Below are 13,176 nucleotides of genomic sequence, written 5' to 3'. Positions count from 1 at the left end.
CTCTGATATATATATATATATAGTTGAGATGGTAAGGTCGACTGGAATTGCTCACCAGGTTACACCTTTGAATCTTTATATATTCCTTCACATAAAAGTGATTATATGTAATTGTATAACATATGCTAGGGTGGTTAATACATACGGCCTGCCAAAGCAAAAAAATAAAATAAAATAATATGTGCACCTAGGTAAATCTTGAGATACATATAGTTACAAAAAATTATCCCGACACATGATTAAGGATAATTTTTTTGTTTCAACCCACGATTGAGACTTTCCTTAAAAGGAATGGTTAAAATAAGTGAAAAAAACACGAGTTTTCTACTGATATATTAGATAAGAGAAGCACGCACAAATTTCTTAGAGATCATTATCTGTCATGTAAGAATTAGTACAATTTTTTCTCAACCATTTTTCCTATATGGAGAGCATTAGTTGTGGATTGAAGTGTGTTTTGTCACAACTGAAACACCAATGGTAAGGATTAAAGTAAGAAATTCAAATAACAATAATGTTAGTTAACTGTGATTTTTTACATTTTTAACGTGGAGGTACGTACATAATCGTAAATGTGTTTACTTGTATCACGAGGAAATGACATCTATAGTTATATGCGAACCTCCACCTTAGAAATGCCAAAAATCGCAATAAATCCAATGTCACCCCAGCAGACTCTTAAAATAAGAGTCGTGACTATCGGATTTAGGCACGTGGCATAATCAGTCAACCCCCCTGACGTGATAGGCTTAGGGTTTGTGGCTCTGATTTTCTCGGGATGCAAACTTACATTTTTTAATGAAAAATGATAATCATGTATCTCAAGAAAAACAGATGTATGATTTTCAAGCCTATCACGTCAGACATGTCGATTGAGTATGCTAGTTGCTTAAAATAAAATAATGATGTTGGGCAATTTGATTTTTAACATTGTAAGCAAATGTTAATTTGGGACTCCATTGGCATTCTTTTTACACGTGGGTGTGCCGTGAACAAGATATATGTCGGACAGTAGGTTCCAGAAACTTAACACGTAATACCATATTCTTCTTGTATCTTCTTCCCACACGTGGAACCTTTTTTTTTTTTTTTTTGTAGGTTGAGGGATATAGAAGCACAAAATTCCCTGACATGAATACCCTTTTAACAGCGCCTGAATAACCGGATCATAAACGGCAATAAACTCCTTCAAACAAGGACATTCTCGTAACTTCACCTTATTACTGACATAAATAAGCGTTCCCTCACACCGTCCCCCGAAGAAAAATCAAAGTCCACAGCAGACGACGATCCTGTATTCTCGTTCGTTGATTCCTCCGACCAAACCATGAGCAGCACAACTGAAGCACCTCAACCCTCCCTATCACCTTCATCTCAACCGTCTAATCCTAATGTGGAGAAATGGGGAACGCACATCATGGGCCCACCTGCTTCTCCTTCCTCTCACCCAAGCAACAAGAAGGCTGCCTTATGGTGCGCCGAGGAGCACCCTTACCTTCAGTACACCCCAGTTGATAAGCCAAGCAACAATCCTATAGAACCAGTTATCCAAAAATTCAACACTTGGACTAACCAGGCTGAAACCCTCGCTCGTAATATCTGGCAAAACCGTAAGTCTCCCTCTTTCTCTTTCTCTCTCGATATATACGGTGAGAAGATAAAAAAAATGGACGGTTCACAATTCTAAATCAGTTTTATTTGTTTTGTAGTGAAAACGGGGTCATCTGTAACAGAGGTTGCATGGGGGAAGGTGAGCCTGACAGCGAAGGCAATAACAGAAGGTGGGTTCGAATCTCTTTACAAGCAAACTTTCCCAACTGAACCAAACGAGAAACTAAAGAAGACGTTCGCTTGTTATTTATCCACGTCCACTGGACCAGTTGCTGGAACACTCTATCTCTCGAATATTCACGTTGCGTTCTGTAGCGATCGTCCCCTTTGTTTCACTGCCCCCTCAGGTCAAGAAGCTTGGGCGTACTACAAGGTAAAATTATAATTTAATAAGAAAAAACAAATAGAGAGATACTATTGCCACACCAACTTTACTAAGAGCACCCAAATATGTGTGCAAATTCTTCAGTGTTCTTATGAATGGGGTTGCTCTTACCAAAAGTGAGTGTGGCAATAGAATCTCTCTTAGAAATATGGCCAAGATTCCAGATATTCCTAAGACATTCCCAAACATTCTGTACGAAATCTGTATTTTTAGGCACGGTCCTTGAAAAAAAAAAAAAAGTTCTTTTAGGGTTTTAGTAACTAAATATAGGCCCATAACACTTTACAAGTTTGGGCCAAGCTGTTTAAGGTCGAAGATGGGCCAGACAAACTGGGCCTATAATAGCCAAGTTAAACCCATATCCATTGATATGTGGAACTCTTATAAAGTAGTTTATTTGTGCAGGTCATGATACCATTGGCCAAGATCAAGGCAGTATACCCTATAAGCATGAAGGAGAATCCATCAGAGAGATATATCCAGATTGTCACCATTGATGATCACGAGTTTTGGTTCATGGGTTTTGTTAATTACGAGAAAGCATCTCTACATCTCTCAGAGAACTTGGAAGAATTCCGTAGGGCAACACACCACCACACCCACTAGTGTCTGGTTTACAGTTTACACTTAAAACATATACGAGTGGGCTTTAAATACTTAAGTTGCTATGTAACATTAATAATAGTTTGTGTTCTTGTCTTTTTAGATGCACATTTATATATATATATATATATATATGTTTCGTAATTTATCTTTTATTCTCCCATAATTGGCAATTTAAATTTATATTCCTTTTGATAAAAATGATTTGATAATAGTTGGGTTAAATGTAAAAGTGGGGTCATTTTTTATCCTCCAAATTTTGGTGGAAACAAACATCTATGTGGTCTTCTCTCATTAAATAAAGTAGTAAGAGATTTATTTAAATCAATTTCAAACAGTTTAATTCGTTCGAGATGAGATGAGAGTGCCCAAGTTCTACCAGGTTTTAAAACTCAGCCATGAATACAACAATGGCAAAGTTAAATGTAAAAGACCAAATATCAATCAGTAAAACAAGAAAAATTAGGGAAATGAAGGCAAATCAGATCTCAGCTCCCACACCAAGCTGAGGAAACCCTTTCCTTAGTAAAGATGCTGAGGAAAAAGGCCTTACTAGGCCTGGTAAAGATCTCGAGATTGGTAAAACAATACCTCGAGATTTGTTATGAATCTTGAAGACTTGCTATACGACTCTCCAGGTATTTTGATGGTGGATGAGGCTTAGTAAAGCTTTTTTTTTTTTTTTTATCTCACTATCCTAATAAGGGCTAGTCGGATTCTTCAACATTATTATATTAATTAGAGAGCTGCTATTGGCACCCCAACTTTTACTTTTACATATCAATTAAAAATGAAGAAAGTAAATGAATTGTTGACAATAAAAGTTGAGGTGCCAATAGAAGTTATATCATTTCTTTTTGCAAGATTTCTATTTTTTAGGTACGATTTTAAATGACCCTAATCATAATTGTTGTTACAACAATTGAAATAATTTGAGCCAAACCTTTGTAGTGTTTGTAGAGCATGTTTAAATCTTGAACGGGGTGATAAATAATTTAAGAAATAGGTGTGTGAAAAGTAAAAGTTGGGGTGCCAGTAGCAGTTCCATTATTTTAGTCTCATACAGCCCGTCCACATTGACACCAACCAGCCCAGGCCCATTTATTAAAAGGGTTAGGCTTGGTCTGAGGGTGTATCTCTGTTGGGCGTCCATTTATATGAATCATTTTCCTTTAGTTGTGTGTTTTGGGCCTAATTTAATCATAATTTAACTCCTAGCCATGGTTTCAAAACTTGTCCGAACTGAGAAGTATCGCCCGAGTCGTCTCGGTATCAGGCCTAGATGAGACGGACGGACAAATCAAATTTTCGGACGAGATATAACCACATTCATTTTTCATTTTTTTGAATGAGACGTTTCAAACGTATCAGAAAACTTGTTTGAGACGACTCGGTATCTATCATGGATGAGATGAGACACGAAATCGAGTTTTAAAACCATGCTCCTAGTAACCTCAGAAGTCCCAATTTTGAATTTTTTTTTTTGAATTTTTTTAGAGGGTCTTATTTTCACCCATGTACGATCTATCATATAATTTGTTACTTTGATGATTGATCTACTGCATGCCCAAAAATACCTTGATTGGTGATATGTAATGGTTGATTTCTTGCTCAGTGTGACGAGAAATGATCAAACCGATAGCTCAAGCAAAAGCATTGCATCTGTTAGATATGAAGTAACTTGAATCTCTAGAGTAGAGAATAGGGTCTCCATTAAAACTCACAAATAGCAGAGTAACTGCCACTTTTTATTTATATATTTATATATATATCTTGGAGTGATCGAATTACCCAATACAAGATGATGCACTGATGAGTAAGGAGGTTGGGCATTGATGTCTTTCATCCTCTCTTACACACTTCGATTCCAGTACATTTTTGAAGCTCACAACAGAAAGCGAAAAAAGAAGGAAAAAAAAAAAAAAAACAAAGAAAGGGAAAATAAATTAGTGGATAATATTTTTATTATAACCATGCGTGAATCAAACTTCAAGTTCATTCTGTTGAATCTCGGTTTTGGCCCCCATGCTTTTCTCACTTTTACTTGTTTGTTCATCTACCTTTTGATCTACACCGATCTTCTTTTGATCATGATTTGGTTGAATATCGACCAGGTGGACATCAGCGCTCCCCATTGCACGTACCCTAATCACGTCGACAATTCTCTCAGGTAGCTTCTCCATCTCTTTAACTTCCTTGGTGTCCCGGTAGATTCCATTGAGTAACATCTGAATTAACCCGAGAGCGAAACCTATAGGTTCAGGTAGCTGTTTCTCCGTCTCTTTAACTTGGTTGGTGTCCCGGTAGATTCCATAGAGTAATATCTGAAGTAACCCGAGAAAGAAACCTAGTACATTTGGAATCTATCAAATAAACAAAAAAACATGCATGGAGGAAATTAGGTTTAGAGTAACATAATTGATTTGAAATAATAAACGAAATGAAGACTTGTAGGTTACTGACTGCAATGTATTTGTCATTTTGTAGTAAACCGTGAAGGAACCACATAATCGCGCTTAATGTGAGGAAGAAGGATAAAGATAATGGCATGAACTCCACACTCTTTGTGGTTATGACCAGCTTCTGCAAAACAGAATAGACAACAATCCAAAAATATTAATTAGATGAACAATAACTACCAAATGGAACAATTAAATTATTGGAATTTTAAAATCTGAGTTAAAAAAATCCAACATTATTAAAAGTATATACATGGTTTTGAAGATTACTAACGACGTGTTAGATTTAGACCTCAGCATTTCTTTCTCATTTTTAGGAGAAAAGCCACACACACACACACACAAAAAAAAAAAAAAAAAATGCATTTCCTCACCATAATGCTTAAAGGAGCTGCAAAGACAGCAACAGAGAAGGCAACACAAACCCATCCAAGAATATGGACACGATTTGAACCTTTCCATAACAGAAGAGTAAGGAGAAGGAGTAAACTGAATACCCCCAGATTAAACAACAGAAGCATCTTGACAGTAAGGATCTGCAACTCCAAATTCAAACCTTCTCCATTAGAAAATCTTACCGAACTTGTAAAAAAATAGAATGAAAAAATCCTAAAAAGTGAGGGAGAGTGATCTCTTGTAATACCCTAGCCTTTCTTGGTGCATATCTCAGGTATATGGCGATGTAAATGGTTTGTATGAAGCATCCGAACGCGTTAATCGAGATGAGCAATGGAGTATGAGTCTTGATGAGAGCATAGTACATCCAAAGCATGGAACTAAATAATGAAACCATGTAAGGTACCGATTGGAATCCTTCGGTTGATTTCTTATTGTAAATCCGATAAAATGTCGGCCTGCAATGAAATTAACATTTAATAGTAATTAATCCTCTAACTTCCCGATTAATAAATAACTAACAACGTTGATCATTAAAAAAGAATGTAAAAACTCACAGTGGTGCAAGGTACACCATGAAGGAGACCACATTCCCTGATATTTATTGCAATAAAAAAAAAAAAAAAAGTCATTTTCTTTGTACAAAAGAAAGGTTAACAAATGCATGCTGTGTTAAGTGGGTAAAGCTTGGTTGACCTGAACTTAGTGCTCACTGGGATTTGTACGACTATGTGGGCAAATTGATATAAAATGGGAAAATACAACTTTTCCAAACATATAATTTCACATACACGACAAAAAATGAAAATGATAATTTTCTCTGAGAATTACCAATCAATAGAGAAGATGAAGTAAAATTAGAGAAGAAAAGCATGAGGTTGTGGGTCATCTCCCAACTTGTCACCAAAAGAACAATTACCCAATTTACCTTTGATATATATATATATCTATTTCACACTTTTACATGACATGATGAAATTGTCCACTTTTTTAATTAAATTATTCGTTTCAAACCCATCCCTGACGTAAAATAGAAAAACTATGAGGTGAGGTAAGGTCAAGAAGGCAACTGAAGTTGTTTTAAACCAGGGAGGTAAGTGCAATAAGCTGTATTGATGGGGGGGGGGGGGGTGAATAGGAAGTCTTAAATCCTCAAAAAATGAAAAAAAAAAAAAAAAATCAAAGAAACCAGGAAGAAGACCCCTAATGGAAGAAAAGCATAAATCTAATCCTTATAAGAAGAAAAACCCAAAGAAGCATTAATATGATCATTGAGAGAAGAAGATAAAAGTTAATAAATGAAGCTATATATATTTCTTTCAATCTCTCTACCTAAGACTCCAAAGATAAAACATGGGAAGGTGGTCATCTCTTCAAGTACCAGCTAAAGCACGTTACTCTCTCTTCTTCAAACTAATACTCGAAACTCTCATGTGGTGTGGACTAGAGATGGTTTAGAGACATTAAATAGACGTGGGTTTGAGTATACTATTTAATTCATTCTTGTCGTGGCAGGATATTAGTAGGTGGCGTACGGTAATATCCTTCCTCCCAACTTAAACTTAAGAATAATCCCTCTGATATACCCCCCCCCCCCAGACGTGGCATGTTGATAGAAACATAGATTTTTCTCGGGATACACAATGTACATCCCCATAAATACACGCACTGGTGTATCCTAGGAAAAAAAAATCTACAGTCAGTGATAAAATGAGTCACCAGATGGCATACTCAATTGTATATGTCTTCATATACACTAATGCCCTTCCCCATAAAAAGGTGTATCTCAAGGGAGCCGTACCATGACCATCCATTTTCAATAACTTGGATGAAGTCCAAAAATGTTTTTTATTTTTATTGCCTGTACTCTTCTCTCGGAACCTATTCCTTCTTTTTTTTTAAATAATATCTTCCTAATTTTATTATTTTCTGTCTTTTACCCTTTTAATCTCAAAGATTATGCCCGTTACGTAAGTTAAAACTCTACTAATAAAAAGAAATGAACAGCACAAGAAATCGAATCTACCCAACAAGTTCGAGCTGTAACTGCTATTGTATGCTCTCTTTCTCTCTTCTTTTTGTTTTTTTTTTTTGGGTTGTTATTGGTTTTTTCGTTTGATAGTGTTCATGCACTTTATCGTAGAGTGGTTAAGGTAAAATCTCATTTGCACGGACGACATTCTTTCCTTTGAAGCTTTAGTGCTACAAAAGACTGGAAATAATAAAATAATGATGTTCTTATCGTATTTGTTGGTATTATTGGATGTGGATTGGCTTGGATGGTCAAGTTGGAGAGAGAGAGAGTGAGTGTGGGTGTGGGTGTGGGTGTGAAGAACATGGAATAGCTTACAAGAGGAATGAAATTTCCTTAGATGAACTCTTGTAAACGGTATTTCCTCTTTCATTAATTTGATCGATGTGTGAAAGGCAGGGTTTCTATTAGTGGGTCTTCTTATTACCATGCCTTATGATGTATTACACACCACACGTTGCAAAGGTTACATCTCAATTATTTGGTTTAGAGGGTTTGATTCCCCACCTTACCATTCAGGGTAGTATTTTTTTTGTTTTATTAATTTATTTTTTGCTTTTCTACCCACTATGAAAACAATAATATATATGAGTATATAATTTTATAAAGTGAACAAAATTTCACAGAAAAATAATTAATTCAGGTTTCACAAGATCTCATATCGACCAATTACATGAACTCGTGTATTGAAGGCATCCTGCATGTATTTACAAAACTACTCTTATTAAGTTTCCACGATAGATCATCTAGGATTCTGTAAAATTTAGGATTGACTTTTTTATGAACAAAGAATCTCTCGTACATCAAGAATAATAGTTCATATCATATTTACTTTTTTTTTTTTTTCTCTTACACATATTATACTGGTGGAAAAGTAAAAACAATTTTAAGGACTTTAATGCTAACTTATACGATATCATATTTGTTGTCTTCTGTAACCATTGGTTGTGCATAGTTGTAGAAAAATAAGTTTACCTTGGGAAAATCAATTTTCAGATCAAAAGGAATTTGGGAAAATGAATTTACTTAAAAAATATATGTTCGTGTTTGGGGGAAATAATTGAAGTCCTTAGCATTTTCTCCATCTAAAGGTGAATAGAGTCAACCCATGCATTATGGCTTATGTGACATGTATTGTGGTGTGGGACGAGGGTTTCAATCCTCCACCCTGGGTGCACGATCTGGACCTTTGACTTTTTTTTCTTTTTTCTCTAGTAGTTTTAATTTCTCTTTCGGGTACCTATCAAGTAATTGCATATCCTCCCAAATATGTACATTCCAGAATTGAAAGTTTCTTTTGATGAAAATTGAAGGAAACTCTCTCACCGTCTAATAAAAGACAAGTGAATGAGTCGTTGTTAAGGTATTCCTTCTTAATGAACTTTTATTTTCACATTCTCATCAAGGCGAAGAAGAAGAAGAAGAAGAGTAGAAGGTGGGCAAACAACATACCTTGATTAAGCTTAAGCTTGATTTGGGACTTTATACACTAATATGTCCAAAAAGGGAAACATGATAGGGTTTCAAAAACAAACTTCTCTATGTTTATGGTTCTAGGTTGCAATTAAACATCAGGCAATGTGGATTGCTTTTGTATAAATTTCTAGCACGAACCAATGCCAAAAGTACTGCATTTCGTGTACTCATTCGTTTTTTTTTTTTCTTTACACTTTTAGTTCACAACCTAATGCGGTATTAGAGGTGGTGAGTAGGCATCTATATCATATTTAGGAACGATTTAGTGGTGTGTACATTGTTAGAAATCTTAAACCGAGAGTCCAAATTCTATTAGGAATTTGATTACTTATTTTACTAGGAATTTGTCTTTTATTAATAACTGTTTTTTATTTCTTATTAGAAGTAGAGTTCTTCTTTAATTTATTTATTATTTTAATTATAATAGAAGGTTTTGTTTTTTTAGAAGTCTTGTTAGAAAAATAATGTTAGACAACTTTTTTATAAATTAAAATCTGAGATTATTTGTTTTTTTTTTCCTTTTTTTCTCTTTCTTCTCTTTGTGAGTAGATATTACTTGTGCTGAAAATTATTAGGTCCTACAATTGATGTCTGGACATATTCTCAAGAAGATTAAGATAAATAATTAAACTAAATTAGAAAGAATATATTTTTGAGAAAATGATATAGGAAAAATATGTCGTTGCATTTGCTTTGACATAGGTTTTTCTTTTTCTTATTATTATTATTATTATTTTTTTGGAAAAAAAGTTAGTTTATAATTTCAAGATGGGGTAATTGTGAGAAAATACAACAACGAGGGATTATAGATTATATTCCTTGGGGTTGGATTAGAAAATAATTTTCTACCAAGAGGAGAAAACATTTTCTTATGAAAATGTGCAATCTGCAAATGCATTTATCTAAGAAAACCATTTCCCTACTTACTTCCCCACACAATCATAGATCCTCTTTATTGTTTTTGAGATAAACCTTATTAGGGTTCATGCATCTTCAACAAAGCATTAATAGAATTTCATTCCTCTTAACAACCACCCTTTATAAATTTTGGATAGACTCAAGAAGTACCACTGGTATGCACTAGGTTGAACAGTAATGAAGATATTGAGTTGAAGGTTCACCTAAAAACATAAGGGAGTTCGATCCATTGAGGATAATGGAATAATTGATAGTTCAAGGAGTGTGCCACCTTGGACCCTACATGCAAAAGGTGGTGATCCCATGGTGCCTCTTTTACCTCTCCCTAAATTTCATATTAAATGGGAATTTTTAGCATTTTCCATCGAAAATGGTTTTAATTAGTAAGATGTTTATGTACTTTTTTAAATTAGGTCATCTCCTTGACAACCAAATAATACTGTTAGACAGCTAGCTAACATCAAGTCTATATCAACCCTTCAATGGTCATTCCATTTTATATTTAAAGAAATAAAAAAGAAAAGGTCGAAGAAGCCTCGTGCTGAAGCGTAATAAAAGTAAAATATATAAAGCGAAAACAAATACACAAAGAACATAGGATTTACAATCATGATTCGACAAATTGTCTACATCCATAGAGAAGTGGGGATCAATTCGTTATCAACAATACATATATATAAGGATTAGTAGCCAGAAGGAACCTCATTATAGAGCAATTAAAATACATAAATATCCAAAAATTTTGGCCTACCTTGGAAAAGGACCTTTTTTACTTTTGATTTGCATCTGGATGCCCAAGCCGACTAAGAATCCTTAACAACTAAGGTCTGTTTGGAAGATCGTATTGGAATTGCAACACCCATGACTTTATTCATTATTGCACTTCAGGAATTGAAACTCCAAGAATACCTAATTCCCAAATTGGTGGAGTGGCAACTCTTATCTCAAAGAATCAGAGATATTTAATTGGCATGCCTTCAAAAAAACAAAAAATCACTAATGTGTGGGTCTGGGATTGGCTAAGGAATTTTAAATAGGTGAATAGGCCTGAATGATCATGACACTGCCATTTTAGAATGTCTGGATAAAAGATTTAATAAATATATCCTTTGGATCCGATATAAAGTGCAATGACGCTTGACTATCCTATCATCAGCCATATCATATATGGTGCGAGTGCTCAATTTCCTAATTAATCTGGACCACTTGATTGGTAGACCATAAGGCAGCTTGTAAGTGCCTTACTTCATCTAAATAAACATTTTTTGTCTGTGTGTTTTAGGATATTTTATGATGATTATGATAAAATAATTAGAAAAACACTTAATCCAAATTCAATAGGGTCTAGTGTCATTGTCTTACCAAGAAAAAATTACAAAGGCTTAATTTTAGTAAAACAACATGGTTAAGGCTCATTAAATACTTGTGTTAGCTTAGTTTAGCTGGTAAAGTTTATGGGTGTGATATTGTTAGGTCCCATATCGGTTAAGAACTCAGGGTTCTATGGGTTAAATACCTGTTGGGCCACTCTACTTGATATCAATTGATTTTAAGTTGAAATTTAACATGGTATCAGGCCTTTGTTGTCTGTTGGTCCGTCTGTCCACATGTCAGGCCTTTATATGTTTTAGTTCGGCCTGGACATGTGGGTGGGTGTTAAGTCCCACATCCGTTAGGAGCTTAAGGTTTTTATTGATTAAATATATGTTGGGCCACTTCACTTGATACGAATGGTTTTAGGTTGGAATCTAACAGATACCATAAGCCTGGTTCAATTCTTTCTACCACCGAGTCTAGACAAACCTATCAACAAATCGAAACAATTCATCATGGGTAGGAATGAGTTGGACCAACTGGGAATCCGAGCATGGAGACCGGTCAGTCAAATGGGTCAGGTTGACCCATTCAAAATGGGCCAAGTTAATCTGGTCAAAATGGGTCAATTTAACCCAGTCAAACAAGTTCAAACAGACCCAGTCAAATAATGTCAGGTTAGATTCACTGATGTGGTCCAGTTCGGGTCTTATGCCTTTGGACTTTGGATTGGGCTAGGTGTAGGTTTATTGACCGATCCTGGACAACTGACCAGGGCTTTCTACTGGGTTGGGATCAGACTTGGTAGACCAATATGATGACATAGCCCAACTCTTGGTCCATTGACCCGGAGAAATAGCTTAACACGATCAAGATGAACCTTTTATATAATTGATTTAATCCACTCAATTTTGAGCTGGGATGAAGAGCCCATAAACTAACAAATCAACGTTTTCATAAGAAAATGCTGAACTGCCTTCGGACAACACTGCCCCTAGCGTTGCGCTCATATGTTGGTGTGCACATGGAACATATATATTTTTCTCGAGATATCACTGTTTTACACTTGAGGAAAGTTGATGGTTCTCTGCACAAACAATACTGTAGAAAGTCTTGTAGGATGTCAGTGTAGCACGACTCTTTTCAAAAGCATGGTATTCACAAAATTACTAACAGCAACCCCAAGGGGTTGGCTCAATGGCAATTTCGGACCGATAAGTCGTTGATGCGTGTAGGTCGTGAGCTCGATACCCAATATGAGCATAAATTCCTCGGGTGGCCACCCGCAAGGGCGCACCCTCACTTACCTGGTGGGTTCCCCGGGACTGGTCCTTAGACGAGCCCATGGTCTATAGACTGGGCAAAGCCCAGTTCACTTTCTATAGGGATACATTGGCCAACCGATCCAAAGATTCCATGGCCACCCATAAAATTGATTCTTGATTCTATTGTATTTTGTTTTGTGGTTCATATTCAAGATTGTGTTTGTACTTTAATCCTACATTTATATGAAGTGGGTTGTAGATATGAAAAAAAGTAAGGACTCGATGGGACCTTGACTCTCGAATTTAATGAGATAAATCCATGAAAGAATGCGACTCCAAACATACCTAAGTGTTCCATATATGATCTTAAAAGATTCTCATTATGAGATGATATTTTGGTTGATGAATAAAATTCTATTGTTTAAAAGTAGAATCGTGATAATCTAACACTCCTTTTTGTATGCTCTCTTCATAGAAATGTAGATCCATTGCTTCGAGATGCACAAGGACAATTATTTATGGTTTTGGATGATTCTATGAAGGGAGCATACACAAAAAGAGCGTTAGATTATCACGACTCTTAAAAGTAAATAATCTAGAGTCGTGATAATCTGACGCTCTTTTTTTCAGATGCCCCCATAACAGAATCGTAGTTCCTTTGTTTTAAGATACGTAAGGGGGGGTTTGAAAAATAAAGTCAAATTATCATTGTACAAT

At 35.4% G+C, this 13,176-nt stretch overlaps 2 protein-coding genes across 2 annotated transcripts; one reads left to right on the top strand and one right to left on the bottom strand.

Annotated features, from left to right (window-relative positions):
* Positions 1-1,253: 1,253 nt before the first annotated feature.
* LOC147395148 (GEM-like protein 5) lies at positions 1,254-2,738 on the top strand. The gene is made up of 3 exons (XM_086453054.1): positions 1,254-1,610; positions 1,710-1,984; positions 2,402-2,738. Exons 1-3 carry the CDS (start codon positions 1,328-1,330, stop codon positions 2,600-2,602), a joined length of 759 nt encoding a protein of 252 aa, XP_086309180.1. The 5' UTR covers positions 1,254-1,327; the 3' UTR covers positions 2,603-2,738.
* Positions 2,739-4,326: 1,588 nt separating this feature from the next.
* On the bottom strand, positions 4,327-6,914 carry LOC147395147 (bidirectional sugar transporter SWEET15-like). Its single transcript, XM_086453792.1, has 6 exons — positions 6,787-6,914; positions 6,012-6,048; positions 5,702-5,912; positions 5,433-5,594; positions 5,063-5,182; positions 4,327-4,962 (listed from the first exon to the last, which is right to left on the bottom strand). Exons 1-6 carry the CDS (start codon positions 6,821-6,823, stop codon positions 4,582-4,584), a joined length of 948 nt encoding a protein of 315 aa, XP_086309918.1. The 5' UTR covers positions 6,824-6,914; the 3' UTR covers positions 4,327-4,581.
* Positions 6,915-13,176: the final 6,262 nt, after the last annotated feature.

Source organism: Akebia trifoliata, chromosome 9 (assembly GCF_017979445.1).
Source record: "Akebia trifoliata isolate Shusen 1 chromosome 9, ASM1797944v1, whole genome shotgun sequence".
Classification (NCBI taxonomy): Eukaryota; Viridiplantae; Streptophyta; class Magnoliopsida; order Ranunculales; family Lardizabalaceae; genus Akebia; species Akebia trifoliata.
The sequence above is the reverse complement of the archived record's forward strand: the minus strand, read 5'-3'. Positions and strand labels throughout refer to the sequence as shown.

What these genes read in the sequence shown, in the direction of transcription:
- LOC147395148 (XM_086453054.1), top strand. Translation starts at nt 1,328, where the DNA reads ATGAGCAGCACAACTGAAGCACCTCAACCCTCCCTATCACCTTCATCT. An exon ending in TCGTAATATCTGGCAAAACC is followed by an intron (nt 1,611 to 1,709) that starts GTAAGTCTCCCT and finishes TTTGTTTTGTAG; the next exon opens with TGAAAACGGGGTCATCTGTA. An exon ending in AAGCTTGGGCGTACTACAAG is followed by an intron (nt 1,985 to 2,401) that starts GTAAAATTATAA and finishes TTATTTGTGCAG; the next exon opens with GTCATGATACCATTGGCCAA.
- LOC147395147 (XM_086453792.1), bottom strand. Translation starts at nt 6,823, where the DNA reads ATGACCACCTTCCCATGTTTTATCTTTGGAGTCTTAG. An exon ending in TTTTATCTTTGGAGTCTTAG is followed by an intron (nt 6,049 to 6,786) that starts GTAGAGAGATTG and finishes AATAAATATCAG; the next exon opens with GGAATGTGGTCTCCTTCATG. An exon ending in CAGCTCCTTTAAGCATTATG is followed by an intron (nt 5,183 to 5,432) that starts GTGAGGAAATGC and finishes TCTGTTTTGCAG; the next exon opens with AAGCTGGTCATAACCACAAA.